At 44.7% G+C, this 15,000-nt stretch overlaps 1 protein-coding gene across 2 annotated transcripts in view; it reads left to right on the top strand.

The window, feature by feature from the left end:
- ptprea (protein tyrosine phosphatase receptor type Ea) overlaps positions 1–15,000 on the top strand; it is a 154,172-nt gene that overhangs the window by 118,109 nt on the left and 21,063 nt on the right. For both annotated transcript variants that reach the window (XM_063220858.1, XM_063220860.1), the window contains 4 exons: positions 8,441–8,517; positions 9,970–10,006; positions 10,532–10,629; positions 12,894–13,013. In XM_063220858.1, coding sequence (XP_063076928.1) covers positions 8,441–8,517; positions 9,970–10,006; positions 10,532–10,629; positions 12,894–13,013 — 332 coding nt within the window. The remainder of the gene's footprint in view (positions 1–8,440; positions 8,518–9,969; positions 10,007–10,531; positions 10,630–12,893; positions 13,014–15,000) is intronic.

Below are 15,000 nucleotides of genomic sequence, written 5' to 3'. Positions count from 1 at the left end.
TTTTTTTTTTGTTTTGGCAATAAAGTTCATATTCAAATTCAAAGTGGTTTTCAGTTCATAAACAAAAAAAACTTCTTCTTCTTCTTCTTGAAAGGAAAAAGGCTCAGAGTGTATGCAATGGTCTGTGTGCATGTTTTCTGTGTACTTATGGACTGCGTGCATGTTTTCAGCAAAAAAGGTTGTGACGCCTATTGCATCACACAGACTAAGTCAGTGAGTGAGCATCTGTAAATGTGTAGAGTCAGAGGTTCCAGAACATGACTCCATTCAGTGTTGCCCCTTAAACTACCCCCACCAGGAGGCAGATCTTGTTGATGGGCTTTTCCAGCTCGTTGGTCTGTGTCTTCACACGGACCCGTCGAACACACCCCTTGGAGTCGGGCATGGTGTCGATGATTCGACCAATGGGCCACGTACCTCTGGGTGCAGAGTCTTCCACCACGAGCACGACGTCACCGACTGTGAAGTTTCTGTGAACTTTGTTCCACTTCTGCCGCCCTTGCAGTTGAGGGAGGTACTCGGTTGTCCACCTCTTCCAGAAGAGGTCAGCGATGTATTGCACTTGCCTCCAGCGTCTCCGAGCATACAAGTCATCCTTCTTGAATAAACCTGGTGGCAAGATGGGTTTACCTTTCAACTGGAGAAGGTGGTTTGGAGTCAAGGCCTCGATGTCATTGGGATCCCCGGAGGAGGTGGTGATTGGACGGTCGTTCAGTATGGCCTCCACTTCACAGAAGACTGTCTGCAAGGTTTCATCATCTAGGACTTGTTGGTTAGTTACAGAACACAGCAATCTTTTCACATCCTGCACCAAGCGTTCCCACACGCCACCATGGTGGGCCCCATATGGGGGGTTAAATGTCCATTTAATTCCATCCTGCATCAAATTTTTCTGAATTTTACTGTGATTCAGTTCTGCAATGGCTTGTTTCAACTCACGGTTTGTGCTGACAAAGTTGGTTCCATTATCCGTTCTGATTTCCTTGACTTGGCCTCTGCGGCAGATGAACCTCCTGATGGCGTTTATACAGGAATCTGTATTGAGAGAATGCGCCACCTCCAGGTGTACTGCGCGACATGTTAGGCAAGTGAAAAGTGCTCCATATCTTTTAACTAGGCTTCTGCCTTTCTTTACTTCTATTGGCCCAAAATAATCTAGGCCCACGTGTGTGAATGGTGGGGAATCAGCTGACACTCTGTCAACAGGAAGATCAGACATTTTCTGCTCACCTGGTCTTTGGCGCTGCTTTTTGCATATCATACAGCCTCTGATGATCTTTCTGGCTGCTGCATTTGCATGAGGAATCCAGTACTGCCGTCTTAGGGTGGAGAGCATATGATTTCTTCCCCTGTGACCAACTTTATTGTGTACATGTTGAAGAATGAGCTTTGAGACATGACTTTCCTTTGGCATTATTGCAGGGTGTTTTGTTTCCACAGGTAAAGCAGACCTGCTCAGCCTACCACCAACTCTCAGCACATCATCAGTGACAATGGGGTCAAGTTCGTACAGTCGACTGGATTGCTTCACACCACCAGATTTCAGTGCAGCCAATTCACTGGAGTAGTGTTTCTTTTGCACAAAGCGCACTATCGCCTCCTCTGCTAAGAGCAGGTCATCGACTGTGAGTGGTAAGTATTTTGTTTTCTTTTCCTGTTTAACAGAAGTTTGATTTCCACATTGTGCATTTTCTTTTATCTTTAGCCTTAGCTTTTCTTTCAGTTTCAAAATCCATGCTACAGCTCTCTTGAGCCTTGTCCAACTGGAGAAGTGCAGCAGCAGCTTAGTGGTGGGACATACCTCTTCGGCCTGTGCTGCGAAGGTAAGGACCTCCTCTCTCACTTCTGGGTCAGCATCCAGATGCAGCGATGCTTCGTCCACGCTTGCAGGCCACTCACACTCGGCTTTTCCGAGAAAGTCGGGACCAGCGATCCAGGTTGAGGACTTCAGGAAGGCGCCAACTTTCATGCCTCGGGAAGCTGCATCTGCAGGATTCATCTTAGAGCCAACATGTCTCCACTGACAGACATTAGACAGTGATCTTATGATGGAAACTCTATTGGCTACATAGGTCTTAAAGCGAGTGGTGGTGTTTGCAATGTATTTTAGGACAGTCATGCTGTCGGACCAAAAGACTGACTCACTGAGGTTGAGCTCCAGCTGTTTTGACAGCATCTTGTCCAGGCGCACGGCAACGACTGCTGCAGCCAATTCCAGGCGAGGTATGGTGACGTGCTTGAGTGGCGCCACCCTTGCTTTGCCTATAACAAAAGCAACACACACTTCCTTCTCGCTGTTAGTTAGCCGTAAGTATGATACAGCACCAAATCCAACTTCGCTGGCATCACAAAAGTGATGCAGCTGTGCCATTTCTATATTTCCAAATTCACTGGGTGTGAAACATCTTCTGACACTGAATGAGTGCAACAGAATCAAATCATCCACCCACCTTTGCCATGCTTTTGCCATCTCTGGTGGAATTGCCTCATCCCACGCCAGCTTCAACTTGCACAGCTGTTGCAGAATCTGCTTTGCGGGGAGTATCACTGGGCTTAAGAACCCCAGCGGGTCGTAAATGGAGCTCACACTGGACAGTATTCCACGCCTTGTCAGTGGCTTGTGCTTGTTTAGAATGCTGAAGGTGAAGGCGTCTTGCTCAACATCCCACTGGACGCCTAGGGCTCTTTCCATAGGCAGCTGGTCTCTGCTTAGGTCAAGTGTTTTCACTCCACTGGCTCGATCTGCTTCGGGGATCTGAGAGAGAACAGAGCGGTCATTGCATATCCACTTATTGAGCTTGAAACCTCCTTTTGCACATACCTCAGTGAGTTGGTGGTAGAGAGAGGTGGCTTGTTCGAATGAATGAACTGACTTAAGGGCATCATCGACATAGAAATTCTTTCTGATTGTGCTAATGGCCTCCTCTGGATACAGATGTGCATTATCCTCAGCAGTCTTTAGCAGAGCGTATGTAGCACAGCTGGGGGAGGACACTGCTCCGAAGATGTGGACTAGCATTCGGTGCTCAGCCAGGTCTTCGGTTAGGTCACCGTTAGGCCACCACAGAAAGCGCAAGTAATTCACATGTTCTTCAGCCACTCTGACTTGATGAAACATTCCTTTGATGTCAGTCATTAGTGCTATTGGGCCCTGACGAAAGCGAAGGAGCACACCTAACAAGGTATTTGTCAAGTCAGGGCCTTGGAGGAGCTGTTTGTTCAGGGATGTTCCAGCAAAAGTTGAGGCACAGTCGAATACCACGCGTAATGTTTTCTTGCGGGGGTGGTAGACTCCATGATGCGGCAAGAACCAGACTTTACCTTCTTCATGGCTTAGCTGATCTTGAGGTATGATCTCAGCGTATCCCTCTGCACTAACATCTTTCATGAATCCTTTGTATTCCTCAAAAAATGACTGGTCCCTTTTGAACCTTTTCAGCAGGTGTTGCGCCCTCTGCTGGGCGATTTGTTTGTTGTTGGGCATCACTACATTGGAGTCGCGGAATGGCAGTTTCAGGTAGTAATGACCATTGGTAAGTGTTGCTGAGCTTGACATTATTTCCATAAACTGTTTGTCCTCCACAGACATTTCAGCATGTTCATCACAGTGCTGTTCGACAAAATCTTGATTATACTGCTTAATCAGCATTTCCTCCAATTTTCCTAATGAGATGCGATTCACCTGTACATATGCTGCATCACTGGCGTCGCCATCTTCTTGTCCAAGTGGACCGTTAATAACCCAGCCAAGCCGAGTTTTTACAGCCCAGGGCCCTTGACCTTCACTGTTGACTATTTTCCACGGTTCCAGTGCTTTAGGGGCGTTTGCACCAATCAGCAGTCCAATACTTGCGTTGATTGGCGTCAGTTCCACTTCTTGTAAGTAAGGCCACTTTTTGAGGTCTTCCTTTTTGGGTATGTTTTCTTTTGTGACAGGGATTGACTTTTGAGTGTACACATCTGGCAGTCTCAAGAATCTGTTGTCATTTAAAGCAGCCACTTCCAAGCCAGAGATCTTATGACTACTCACATACTTCTCCTGCCCCATTGTTTTCAGCAGTATGTCCATTTTTTGTCCAGGTGCGTTCAGCTGGGCCATTAATGACTCAGTACAAAATGTTGCTGAGCTGCCTGGGTCCAAAAAGGCGTATGTTTCAATTACTTTTGAACTTTTGTTCAGTCTGACTTTGACAGGTAGAACAGACAGACAGCATTCTTTAGAACCGGCCCCAGTATCGCCTTCATAGTCCAAGGACACAAGTGCATTGGATACTGTTTGTGTGTCATGGTTAGCTGGGGAGGTTTGAGGTTTTGGTTCTATATGTAGAACTGTTGGGTGGTTCTTACTGCAGGTGCGGCATGTCAGCCTTTCTTCACAATTCATGCTTATGTGGCCTGGTGTTAAGCATCCAAAGCACACACCTTTGCTCTGTAGAAACTTAATTTTTTCTTTGTTTGGTTTCTTTTTGAATGTTGTGCACTTGTCAAGTATATGGCTGTCATTGCAAAACAAGCACTGTGTTTCACCTGCATTTCCAGGGTTGGGCGTGTCGCTCTGATGTGGCACCTGAGCAACAGAGGTGGCGAAGCTGCTGCCTTTGGCTTTTCCAGCTGACTTGGGGTTTAGTGCTGTGGTGGCTTTTGACTTTGAGTTTTGACTTTCGCAGAAGACAGGGTCCATTGCTGCTTTCACATTCTTTTCCAGGAAATCAAGTAAGTCTTTGAATTTTACTCTTTGTTTTTTCTCCTCTCTGACACTGTAAACTTTCATCCTCCAGGCCTCACGCAGCCTGAATGGCAGCTTGGAGACGAACACCTTCATGTGTGAGGAGTTTTCCATTTCATCCAGATATCCAGCATCCTCCATTGTGTTGTAACTGGTTCTTAGGAAGAAAGCGTATGATCTTAATGCTACACCTACACTGTCATCTGATTTCAGGACTGGCCAATCCAATGCCTTGTTAAGGAATGCAGCTGTAATTTTTACTCTGCTTCCAAAGTTCCATTCCAACTGTTTTTTAGCCTCTCCGAATGCTGTTTGTGGGCTCATGTGCATGCAGCTCTGTACCAATTTTCTGGGCTGCCCAGAGGTGAATTGCTCTAAATAATAAAGTTTATCCTGCACATCATCTGTCTTGCTCTCAATGCCTTGTTCGAATGCTTTTATAAAAGATCTGAATTGCAGGGGGTCACCATCAAACACAGGTATTTGTATGGGAGGTAAAAGTGACTGTCTCTGCTGCTTAATCAGCATAGCAGTAATCTCATTCTGCTTGCGCATTGCTTCAGCCAAATCGGGTTGGTCATTATCACTGCCTGCACTTTGTTTTAGATGACTGGTTTTTACTTTGCTTTTAGTATGTATGGGGGGAGCGGATGACGTAGTAGGTACATGTATGGGGGGAGCAGAGGACGTAGTAGGTCCAACAGACAACGGAACAGGAGTGGGTGACAATTTTGTCTGTTTCTTGGATGGTGCCGGCGGTATGAATTGGGTAGAGGTGGAGGCTCTAGATGACGCTACACTTTTCAATTTTTGTGTTTCTTCTTGTTCTTTAAACACCTGTGATTTTGCCGTTGCGATGGCCAAATTAGTTTTAACAGACAGCGTTTCTCTTTTAGCTTCTAGCTGCGCCTCTTCCAGTTGAAGCGCGTGTTTTTCTTGTAACGCGTCAGCCTGCGCTTGCAGTGTTACGCGCTCCAGCTCGGCCTGTACTGCCATCTCAGAAGGGGTTTTACTTTTTCTACTGGCAGAGGATGAACTAGAAGCCTTGCTCTTTGCTGCTTTGCTACTGGGCCGTACAGGTTTTGCTATCTGTGAGACGCTTTCGTGGGGCTCTACGTCATCACCTTTACGAGATGCAGCGTGAGGGGCATTTTCCACGGCGTTCACATTATTAGCGGCATCCTGCGAGGCGTCTTGTTTCAGCCAAGCTTCTATGCCATCAATGAACTCTCTGCAGCTTATCAATTTGGGTTCATACCAGTCGGTGTGGTCAGATTCTCTCTCATCATCATTCAATAAAGTTTGCACGTCCACTTGTAATTCCATAAACTCCTCAAGAAAACGATTGTAAACTTTCATGTGTTCTTCAATGACAGTGGTATTCTCTCCCTTATCGATCATTGTGTAAATTTCATTCTTCTTCCTTGTGAGAGCGCTGAGCTTTCCTCTTCGTGTCTTAATTAAACGAATTAAATGAAGTTCCCTTTCCTTATCCAACTCATCCTCCTCTTCCTCAAGCTCCTCATGCTCTGTATGCTCTGTATGCTCTTCATGCTCTACATTTCCCACGTTTTCCTCTTCTGGTTGATCCCCCATAATGTTCAAACTTAAACTTCGTTTCCAAAACAATCCAATGAATATTTCAAAACTAAAAAGTCTTTTCTTTGTCGTTCTTTCAAATTACGGTTCAAAAATAGTCCACCCCGACGTTGCGGGTCATCAAAGAAAGCACCTGTTACTCACGACTTTCGGCGTCTTCTTGATTCGGCTTCCAAATTCCAGTAATCCAACAGAAAAGTTCCAAAAGATAATCCAATTCGATTCGATGTCTTCCAAGTGCAATGTCCAAACGAAAAAAGATTTTACTTAATGTATCGGCCTTTTCCAGATTTCCAAAGTTCCATAAAGGCCGTGGGTGGCGTGGGCTCAGTTGCAAAGTTTACGCACAAACACAGGTTTCCAAAAAAGGGTTCTTATTTATTCCAACAAAAAAGTCTTCATCTTCAACAAAGGTTCCAACAAAGTTCCATTTCCATAATCCAAATCTTTTCATGTGTTAAATGGTAAAATCTTTATATCGCACCAAACCATGCCACGCCGCCCGACATTGATTTCCAAACTTAATTAGAGTGGCGGGCGTGACCTAAATACCGGCACCTGCGCTTAGGTAGGCGTCTCCAAAATTACAAAACTGGGTGCGCTTAAGAAAAAACAGAAATGGCCATGACAGTTAGAGTATGCGGTTTACCTTATGACTTAGTGCTATATGTGTTAGAACACATCACTGTATCAGATGGCTACGGTATATCAGATGACTTATCACACAAGTATTTTTTACTTCCTCCTTTATTATGACTGCATCCACACTCTATGAACTGTTAGTGTTTAAGTGTACTTTATTGTCAAAAATCCATGTAACAGGGTTAGCACAAGCGTTTGGAATTTGCGTTTGACTAGTCTCCAATATGCAGTTAAACTAAACTGTTAATGTTAACTGCACATGTGTATTTTACTAAGAAATATGCCTGACGTTTACTACTACAAAGAATCATCCTCTCCTGACGTAGCTTCATAAAGTGCACCGCTTCACCAGATCAATGCTGTAATGCCCTGTGTACATCGAAGGCGAACTAAGCGACCTGCACGGCGGAAGTCATTGTTTCTCTATGGAGGGAAGGCGAATAAAGCTACCACAGCGAATTCGGCAGGAGCGAAGCTTCTTGAGGGACCTGAGCGAATTTTGACGATTAAACTCAAGCTAATCTTAAGCGAATTCGCTGTGACGCGGTTCGGCGAAAACCAATTGGAACGTTCATATCGAGGAATGTCCCAGGCTGTCAAGACAGAGCCGTTATGTGATTAGCTGAATCAAACATGTCAGTGCAGCGTCCACAGCGAATAAAACAAATTCGAATGGCGAAACTTCTTCAACCACCCCAGCTACCTGGGTCGCGTTGGTAGCGCTTGATGTACACGGGGCATAATAGTGGTGGAAAAGACATCACTATCACAGCACTATATTACCTGTACTACATTACAGAGTGATTAGTAAATCAGATAAATGCTGTAATAGTGGTGGAAAAGACTTTATTAATACTTAATTAATATTATTTCTGGTGATTGTCATTCTGGTAACACCACATTTATAGCAACAGCCACATTTCAAGAGTTTACCCCCGTAAGGCAGAGCCTCTGTTGTAACCTTATTGTCACCGAAGTGGTAATGACCAAGTTTTAATCTTCATCCAAGACTCCTTGAATTTTTATGTACAAACGTAGTTGAGTGTTTTCAGCAAAGAGTGAATAGGCCCATCGATGGGCGCATCTGCAGTCAGAGGCAACTATGGGGCAGCCATGGCTCAGTGGTTACAGCGCTGGCCTTTACATCAGAGGGTTGCAGGTTCAAATCCCACCCTTCCCAGCACCTTCATCCATGGCTGAAGTGCCCTTGAGCTAGGCACCTAACCCCACACTGCTCCAGGGACTGTAACCAATACCCTAAACCTAAATAAGTGTAAGTCACTTTGGATACAAGTGTCAGCTAAGTGTAATGTAATGTAACCCTGTGTGTGTGTGTGTGTGTGTGTGTGTGTGTGTGTGTGTGTGTGTGTGTGTGTGTGTGTGTGTGTGTGTGTGTGTGTGTGTGTGTGTGTGTGTGTGTGTGTGTGTGTGTGTGTGTGTGTGTGTGTGTGTGTGTGTGTGTGTGTGTTTCAGATGACCATTCCAGGGTGATGCTGACCCCAATGGATGGGGATCCCTGTTCCGACTATGTGAACGCCTCCTACATTGACGTAAGTAGGGCCGGGCCTGACGCTGAGATAAAGCACTGCTGGTTAGTGCTAGTTAGTAGTTAGCCGTTAATTTAGGTTAGCAGTTTTCCGAAACCAGACTCCACGACGGAGGGCTTCGACAGGTTTCCCTGAATGCTTTGCGAATTCATTTCAAAATTGGCGGCAAGCCGCGGCACCCACAACAGCACACAAGTCTAAGTATTTTCGCCGCAATTGACGGTTTTGAAGTGGTAATAATTATTCCGTTGTACTAAGTTTAACATTGTCCTAATATGTGATGGCCCTTTTCTCAGTGAAAAGCACATGAAAAAAAAAATGTATTAACGTCAACCTAATGCATGGAATTAGTGACAGCTGTGAGTGTCATTCCTTGATTGTTGAAGGGATATCCCAATTCGTAGTGGTTGTGTTTCAAGACCTGCACCTTACAGCTTCGTTGGAAAGCACGAGGGGCATGGGGAAGGCGTAGGGATAGGGGTAGAGATTAGTAATGGGAAAGGCCCTTAGTAGTTAGCAGTTAAATGAGCTTAGCAGTTGAAGGAGCTAGGACTGCACACTGCCAATAAAAAGCTCCAAAAAATAAACGTTACTATTTCAAAAAGCAACGTTTCGATCACTTTTTGCTTTTTAAATAACAAAGTTTATTTTTTGGAGCTTGTTGGCAGTGTGCAGACCTAGCTCCTTCAACTATAAGCACTGGTCTGTGCTGCATGTGAACGCCTCATATATTGACGTCAGTAGCGCTGGGCCTGTCACTGAGATAAGCACCACTCCGCTCTGCTCTGCTCTGCTCTGCACATTCATGAGTTTCTCCTCGAACTCTCAAAGGCCTCTCTGTTCCTGATGACCTTTTTAATGCGGGCCACTGAAAAAAGCATTATTCTCTGTAGTAGTTTTGGGTAGGGTACGGTGCGCTCATCCAAAAGCACTTTTTGCAGGTGCCAGACGAAAGTGTCAAACTCTTGAAGGAGGTAGGTAGGCCTATGCATACTGCCAATAGGCTCCAAAAAATAAACTTTATTATTTAACAAAATAATTACGTTTATTTTTTGGAGCTTATTGCCAGTGTGTAGACCTAGCTCCTTCACCTGCGTGTAAGCTCTGCTTCGCACATTCATGAGTTTCTCCTCGATCTCTCAAAGACCCCTCTGTTCCCGATGACCTTTTTAATGCGGGCCACTGCTTGAATAAGTATTATTATACTCTGTGCACTTTTGTATTTGCTAGTGATGTTGACTATGATTATGTCCTTTTGAAAGTCGCGTTGGTTATAAAGCGTCTGCCAAATGCAATGTAATGTAATGTAATAATGTAATGTAATGTAATGTATTGTTCTCTCTCTTCCACAGTAGTATTATACTCTCCTCCACAGGGTTAATGTAATGTAATGTAATGTAATGTAATGTAATGTAATGTAATGTAATTCATTGTTCTCTCTCCTCCATTCCACAGGGTTACAAAGACAAAAACAAATTCATCGCAGCACAAGGTAAAGTCAGCAGCATAGCAACATGTTATGATTACTCAATACATTAGGATTACATTACGTTACGATTACTCATTACATTTTTTGATGATGAGTGTGGCCAATTTGAAGGTGCACTGTGTAATATTTTCACCAGTTTATTTCCAGAATTCATGCTGCACTCACAAATGATTAAACATGTGTGTGTGTATGATTAAACACTTACCATCAACATACAAATTCTAATAAATATTCATTTTGACTGGGAAAAATAGCACTTTTCATACATGAAAAGGTGGATCTCTCTATGACCACCATTTTGAATTTCCAGTAAGAGACATTTTTAACAGCAAAACATACAACACTTTGGTCATACTAGTAAACATTAGTTTATTGCTTAGTAAATATTCATGAAAAGATCACATTTGGCAACAGGCAGTAGCAGTTTCAATGAGAAGCATAGATGCAATACCTTTAAATTGGCTGTGGCTATCTTTTGTATCCATGGGATGATGAGTGTGGTTTGAACGTTCCCTTCACCATCCTCAGGCCCAAAGCAAGACACGGTTGCAGACTTCTGGAGGATGGTCTGGGAGCAGAAGGCAGCCACGATCGTAATGCTCACCAACCTGAAAGAGAGGAAAGAGGTGAGCTACTTGTTTTTCCAGTTCAGAGTTTCCCATACATAAGTTGTAAGGTCTGTTTTTTATTGTTTTAAATGTGTGAAGGAGAACTTTCAGCAATATGGCAGCATTGCATTGCGAGACTTGTTGCTGACCTTTTGAGATGTTGTATTTTATTTACTTGAATCTTTGAAAAAGTCTTTATTTTTTGCAACGCATGTCTATTTGTATTGTTATTAGAGATGCACCGAATCCAAGATCCGGTTCCGGATCCGGCAGGATAATAGGGTTTTTCGCAGGATCCGGATCCGGTTCCAGGATCCAGGATCCGGTAGCCGAGGCTTTTCAGTCAAAATAGTTTGAGCCAACGTGATAAAAAGGGCCCACGTGTGTGAGTAGGCAATGTGTTTCAACGCTTTCGTAGGATCCGGTATCCGGTTCCGGATCCGGCAGGATGTTAAGCAGTGGATCCGGTATCCGGCAGGATCCTAAAAATCAGGATCCGGTGCATCTCTAATTGTTATTAATCTGAAATGTGATGTGTTACATGTATTTGGAATTAGGACCCCAGGAAGACTAGCGAACTGCTACGGCATAAGCTAATGGGGATCCTGTAATAAAATAAAATAAAAATACATTAATTATTCTGCTGTGCAGCACCACACAATGAACACCAAGCACCACACATCTGCCTCATGGCATAAAAACAAAGCCCAGAAACAAATGTCGCACCAAAGGCACCGTTTTAAGTTGCCGTTTTAACAAGTTATGCCTGGAAAATTGATTTAAAGTTGGATTGATGTTTTAGAAATAGGCAAAATATTTAATTTGAATAATAGATGAATATCCATTTCATATCTTCTTTAACGGTCCAAATGTGTCTCGTTTTTCGAGATACTGCTATGCAAAATTTGCAGTATCTAGTACAATATCCAATCTAATACCAATACTTTGAAGGCCCTTGTATCATTTTCAATGTTGGTGTAGAGTTACTGCACATTGTCTTTGTAGGGGCAGTGTAGCACAACAACAAGCTAGAGTATAGTACAGGACTGTGGGAAGTACTCCAGTTGCAGGTGTGCGACCTCTCTTACCTGCGTCAGGTGTGCTGTATGACCTCTCCTCACCTGCCTCTTTCTTTTACAAAGAGCCACAGAGCCACAGAGCAGCCCTTGTTTGTCAGATCATCACAGTACATGATCACCAGTCGCCTGCCCCACCACCACCCCCTCCCACCCGTCCAATGGCAGACTGTGATTGTGTAGGTGTGTCACTTAGTTTCAATCCCTCCCCCAGGCAACAGAGGTCACTTCCTCTCAGCAACAAAGGTTCCATGTTTGCTCTCACACCTACTCTGCCTCGCGCGCTCTCTCTCTCTCTCTCTCTCTCTCTCTCTCTCTCTCTCTCTCTCTCTCTCTCTCTCTCTCTCTCTCTCTCTCTCTCTGTCTCTCTGCCTCTCTCTGTCTACCTCTGTCTCTCTCTCTCTCTCTCTCTCTCTCTCTCTCTCTCTCTCTCTCTCTCTCTCTCTCTCTCTCTTTCTCTCTCTCTCTCTCTCTTTCTCTTTCTCTCTCTCTCTCTCTCTCCCTCTCTCTCTCTCTCTCTGTCTGCGTGCATGTGCGTGGTGAAGAGCAGATCCTCAGGACAGAATAAGAAACCAATAAGAGCAGACTGGAGAAGATTCAAATCTGCCTTTGTGCTCATCCCGAATCAATGATTGAATAACGCGTAATAAAGACCTGCCTGCCAGGCTTTATCATAATTAGTCAGCAAACTGTCATCAAGTGGTTTTATCTCCTTCTCTCTCTCTCTCTCTCTCTCTCTCTCTCTCTCTCTCTCTCTCTCTCTCTCTCTCTCTCTCTACTGCTAGTTTCACTATTTTCACTGTACATGACTATGGGTCAAAAACTGTTTTATTGGGCTCAGATGTCAGGTGGCACAACGGCATCTAATGCTTATTAATTAATTAGTAATTGGATGTTGATATGGCACAAGGATTATGCATCCTAGATAGTTCACTAAAAACAAATAACCGTTGCAACCGTTGCTATGCAACATGGAATTTTCAGTGCCTCCACCCCCTGATATGGATAAGCATGTCCTAATGAACACCTGTGCCAACTTTCATGCTTGTATCACCTTGTGAGTGATTTTTTTCACCCATTGCTTGCACTAAAACAAGCAAACAAAAATCCATACAATAATGGCACTGACTGGCTGTCGTTGCGCTGCCCTGACGTGTGCAACTGCTGACATGTTACTGACCTCCTACATCATCTGTGTCTCCGCAGGACAAATGCTACCAGTACTGGCCAGACCAAGGCTGCTGGACGTACGGGAACGTCCGTGTGGCGGTCGAGGACTTCACCGTTCTGGTCGACTACACCATCCGCAAGTTCTGCGTGCAATATGTAAGTATTATTAACATAACGATTTGCCAAGTTAACCCCGTGTTGTCCACTCTTCTCTCAAGACTCAAGAGGAAAAATGTGTATGCCTCGACAGCACAGTAGCCGCTAGTCTGCTACGATATGGCACGGAGAGAAGGTGTGTGTGTGTGTGCAGTATGTAAGTGTTAACAGTTGCCAAGTTAACCCTGTGTCGTCCTAGCCTGGCGACGCCATCATACGTAGTTCCGCCCAAAGATTCTTGGCTCGGTGCAGTAGTCTTGCCCAACCCGCCTAGCTCGGTTCGCTCACGGTTCTGCCAATCAGGAAATAGTTGAGAATGGTGACGCAGAACTCCCCCACCAAGGTCATTGATTACTGATTGGTTAAGGCAGGATTTCCCAAACTGGGGTGCGCGACCTGCTACAAGGGGGTGCGCGAGTTGAATAGAGCAATGGCTGAGATATGGGTTTTTATACAAAAATTAAGGAATATTACGTAGTTTGTAATTGTTTTTTGGTGAATTGTATGCTGGAAGGATCCAGCTGAAGTGTCATTTATAACTCCTAGACTTGTTATGCAACAAGTTCTATTAATGATGGCAAAATAAAACGTCAGGTCTATAGGAAATGAAGATTGCCCAAAATGTGCGGCTGTGCAACATTTGCTTAGGGGGTGCGCAAACCACATTGAAATGTAAAAGGGGGTGCGCAGGGGGAAAAGTTTGGGAACGGCGGGGTTAAGGGAACTCCAATGAATTTAAATGGCAGAGTAAGGTGCCACCCTCCATGGGAACGGATTCCTCTAAGTATCACGGAGCTCATCTTGCACCCGTTCGTCCCCCTCAGGGATCGAACCTGCGACCTCGTCAACTACAACGCTCCGGCAATGGGAGACACAGTACGATACCGCTGGACCAAGAGACTAGTCTCCCAGTCCAACGGCATCGACACTGTATGAGGCTTTGGGAGGGAGGTTTACCCACAGACCTGTATTAACCTAGACTGGCAATGGGCGGTTCTAGCCAGTGGCAGCTTTTCGGATTGACCGGGCGCAGCCATCTTTGCCTTTTTCGCGCCCTGTGGGCTCCTCCCACAGACGTAGCCCCGCCTAGTGGAGACTATCGCAGCTGTGTGCCATAGGAATGCATACGATTTCAAACGGTGATTACAACGTTATCAAAGTGGGTTTCAATCATTTTTTGTAAGATTTTGACAAGTCGTAACGTCTAAATTCTCACTCCAATAATGAAATAACCCTCACTACCTCCAAACGTTTTATTAGAGAGCATGAAGCTGAGCGGTCTTGCCAGATAGGGCGGTTTCCCGCCCAATCGGGGCCGTTGAGGAAGGCGGTCTGTGGGTAAAAATGGACGAACATAATCAGTGTTATCTGGCAACCCCGAAGCCGACTGTTTTCGTTGCCGCTTATGCAGGTTTGTGGATATTTGTGACACTAAATCGGCCATGCTTACGTGTGTAAAGCTTATTTCATGTACTTAACTCAGATGTAATGACAACTGTGTATATTGGTATGTATATTTCTTAAATAAGCCGTACGTTTTCAGTGAAGCTACCGGTAACTGTGCTATTATTAATACCCCCCCCCCAAGGACGCTGAAGGTAGCCTAGCAACAACACGGCACAGCACATTGCAGCTGTGAAAATGACGAGCCACTTGAGAGCGAGACTTTCCTAGAACATTAATTTATACTAGAGCTATTGTTCTAAAGACGTTACACATGGCCTGGTCCAACTTAACTAGTGAACCAGTGTTGCAAAAAAAATATTTTTAAGAAAACCCATCGGTGCATGACGTCATTACGTAATTACGGGAGTCTCCACTAAGATGGCGGACTACGATTCTGCGGCTCTGAGAAATCCGAAAATTTCGAGGGGCATTGCCAGTCTAGGTTAATACAGGTCTGTGGGTTTACCAACGTTCCACGCCAACTCTGCTAGTTAGCCTCCGTTACATTAGCTTGTTCCAGACTGCAAGACAGAGTCAGGAG

Source organism: Engraulis encrasicolus, chromosome 17 (assembly GCF_034702125.1).
Source record: "Engraulis encrasicolus isolate BLACKSEA-1 chromosome 17, IST_EnEncr_1.0, whole genome shotgun sequence".
NCBI classification, from domain to species: Eukaryota; Metazoa; Chordata; class Actinopteri; order Clupeiformes; family Engraulidae; genus Engraulis; species Engraulis encrasicolus.
The sequence above is the reverse complement of the archived record's forward strand: the minus strand, read 5'-3'. Positions and strand labels throughout refer to the sequence as shown.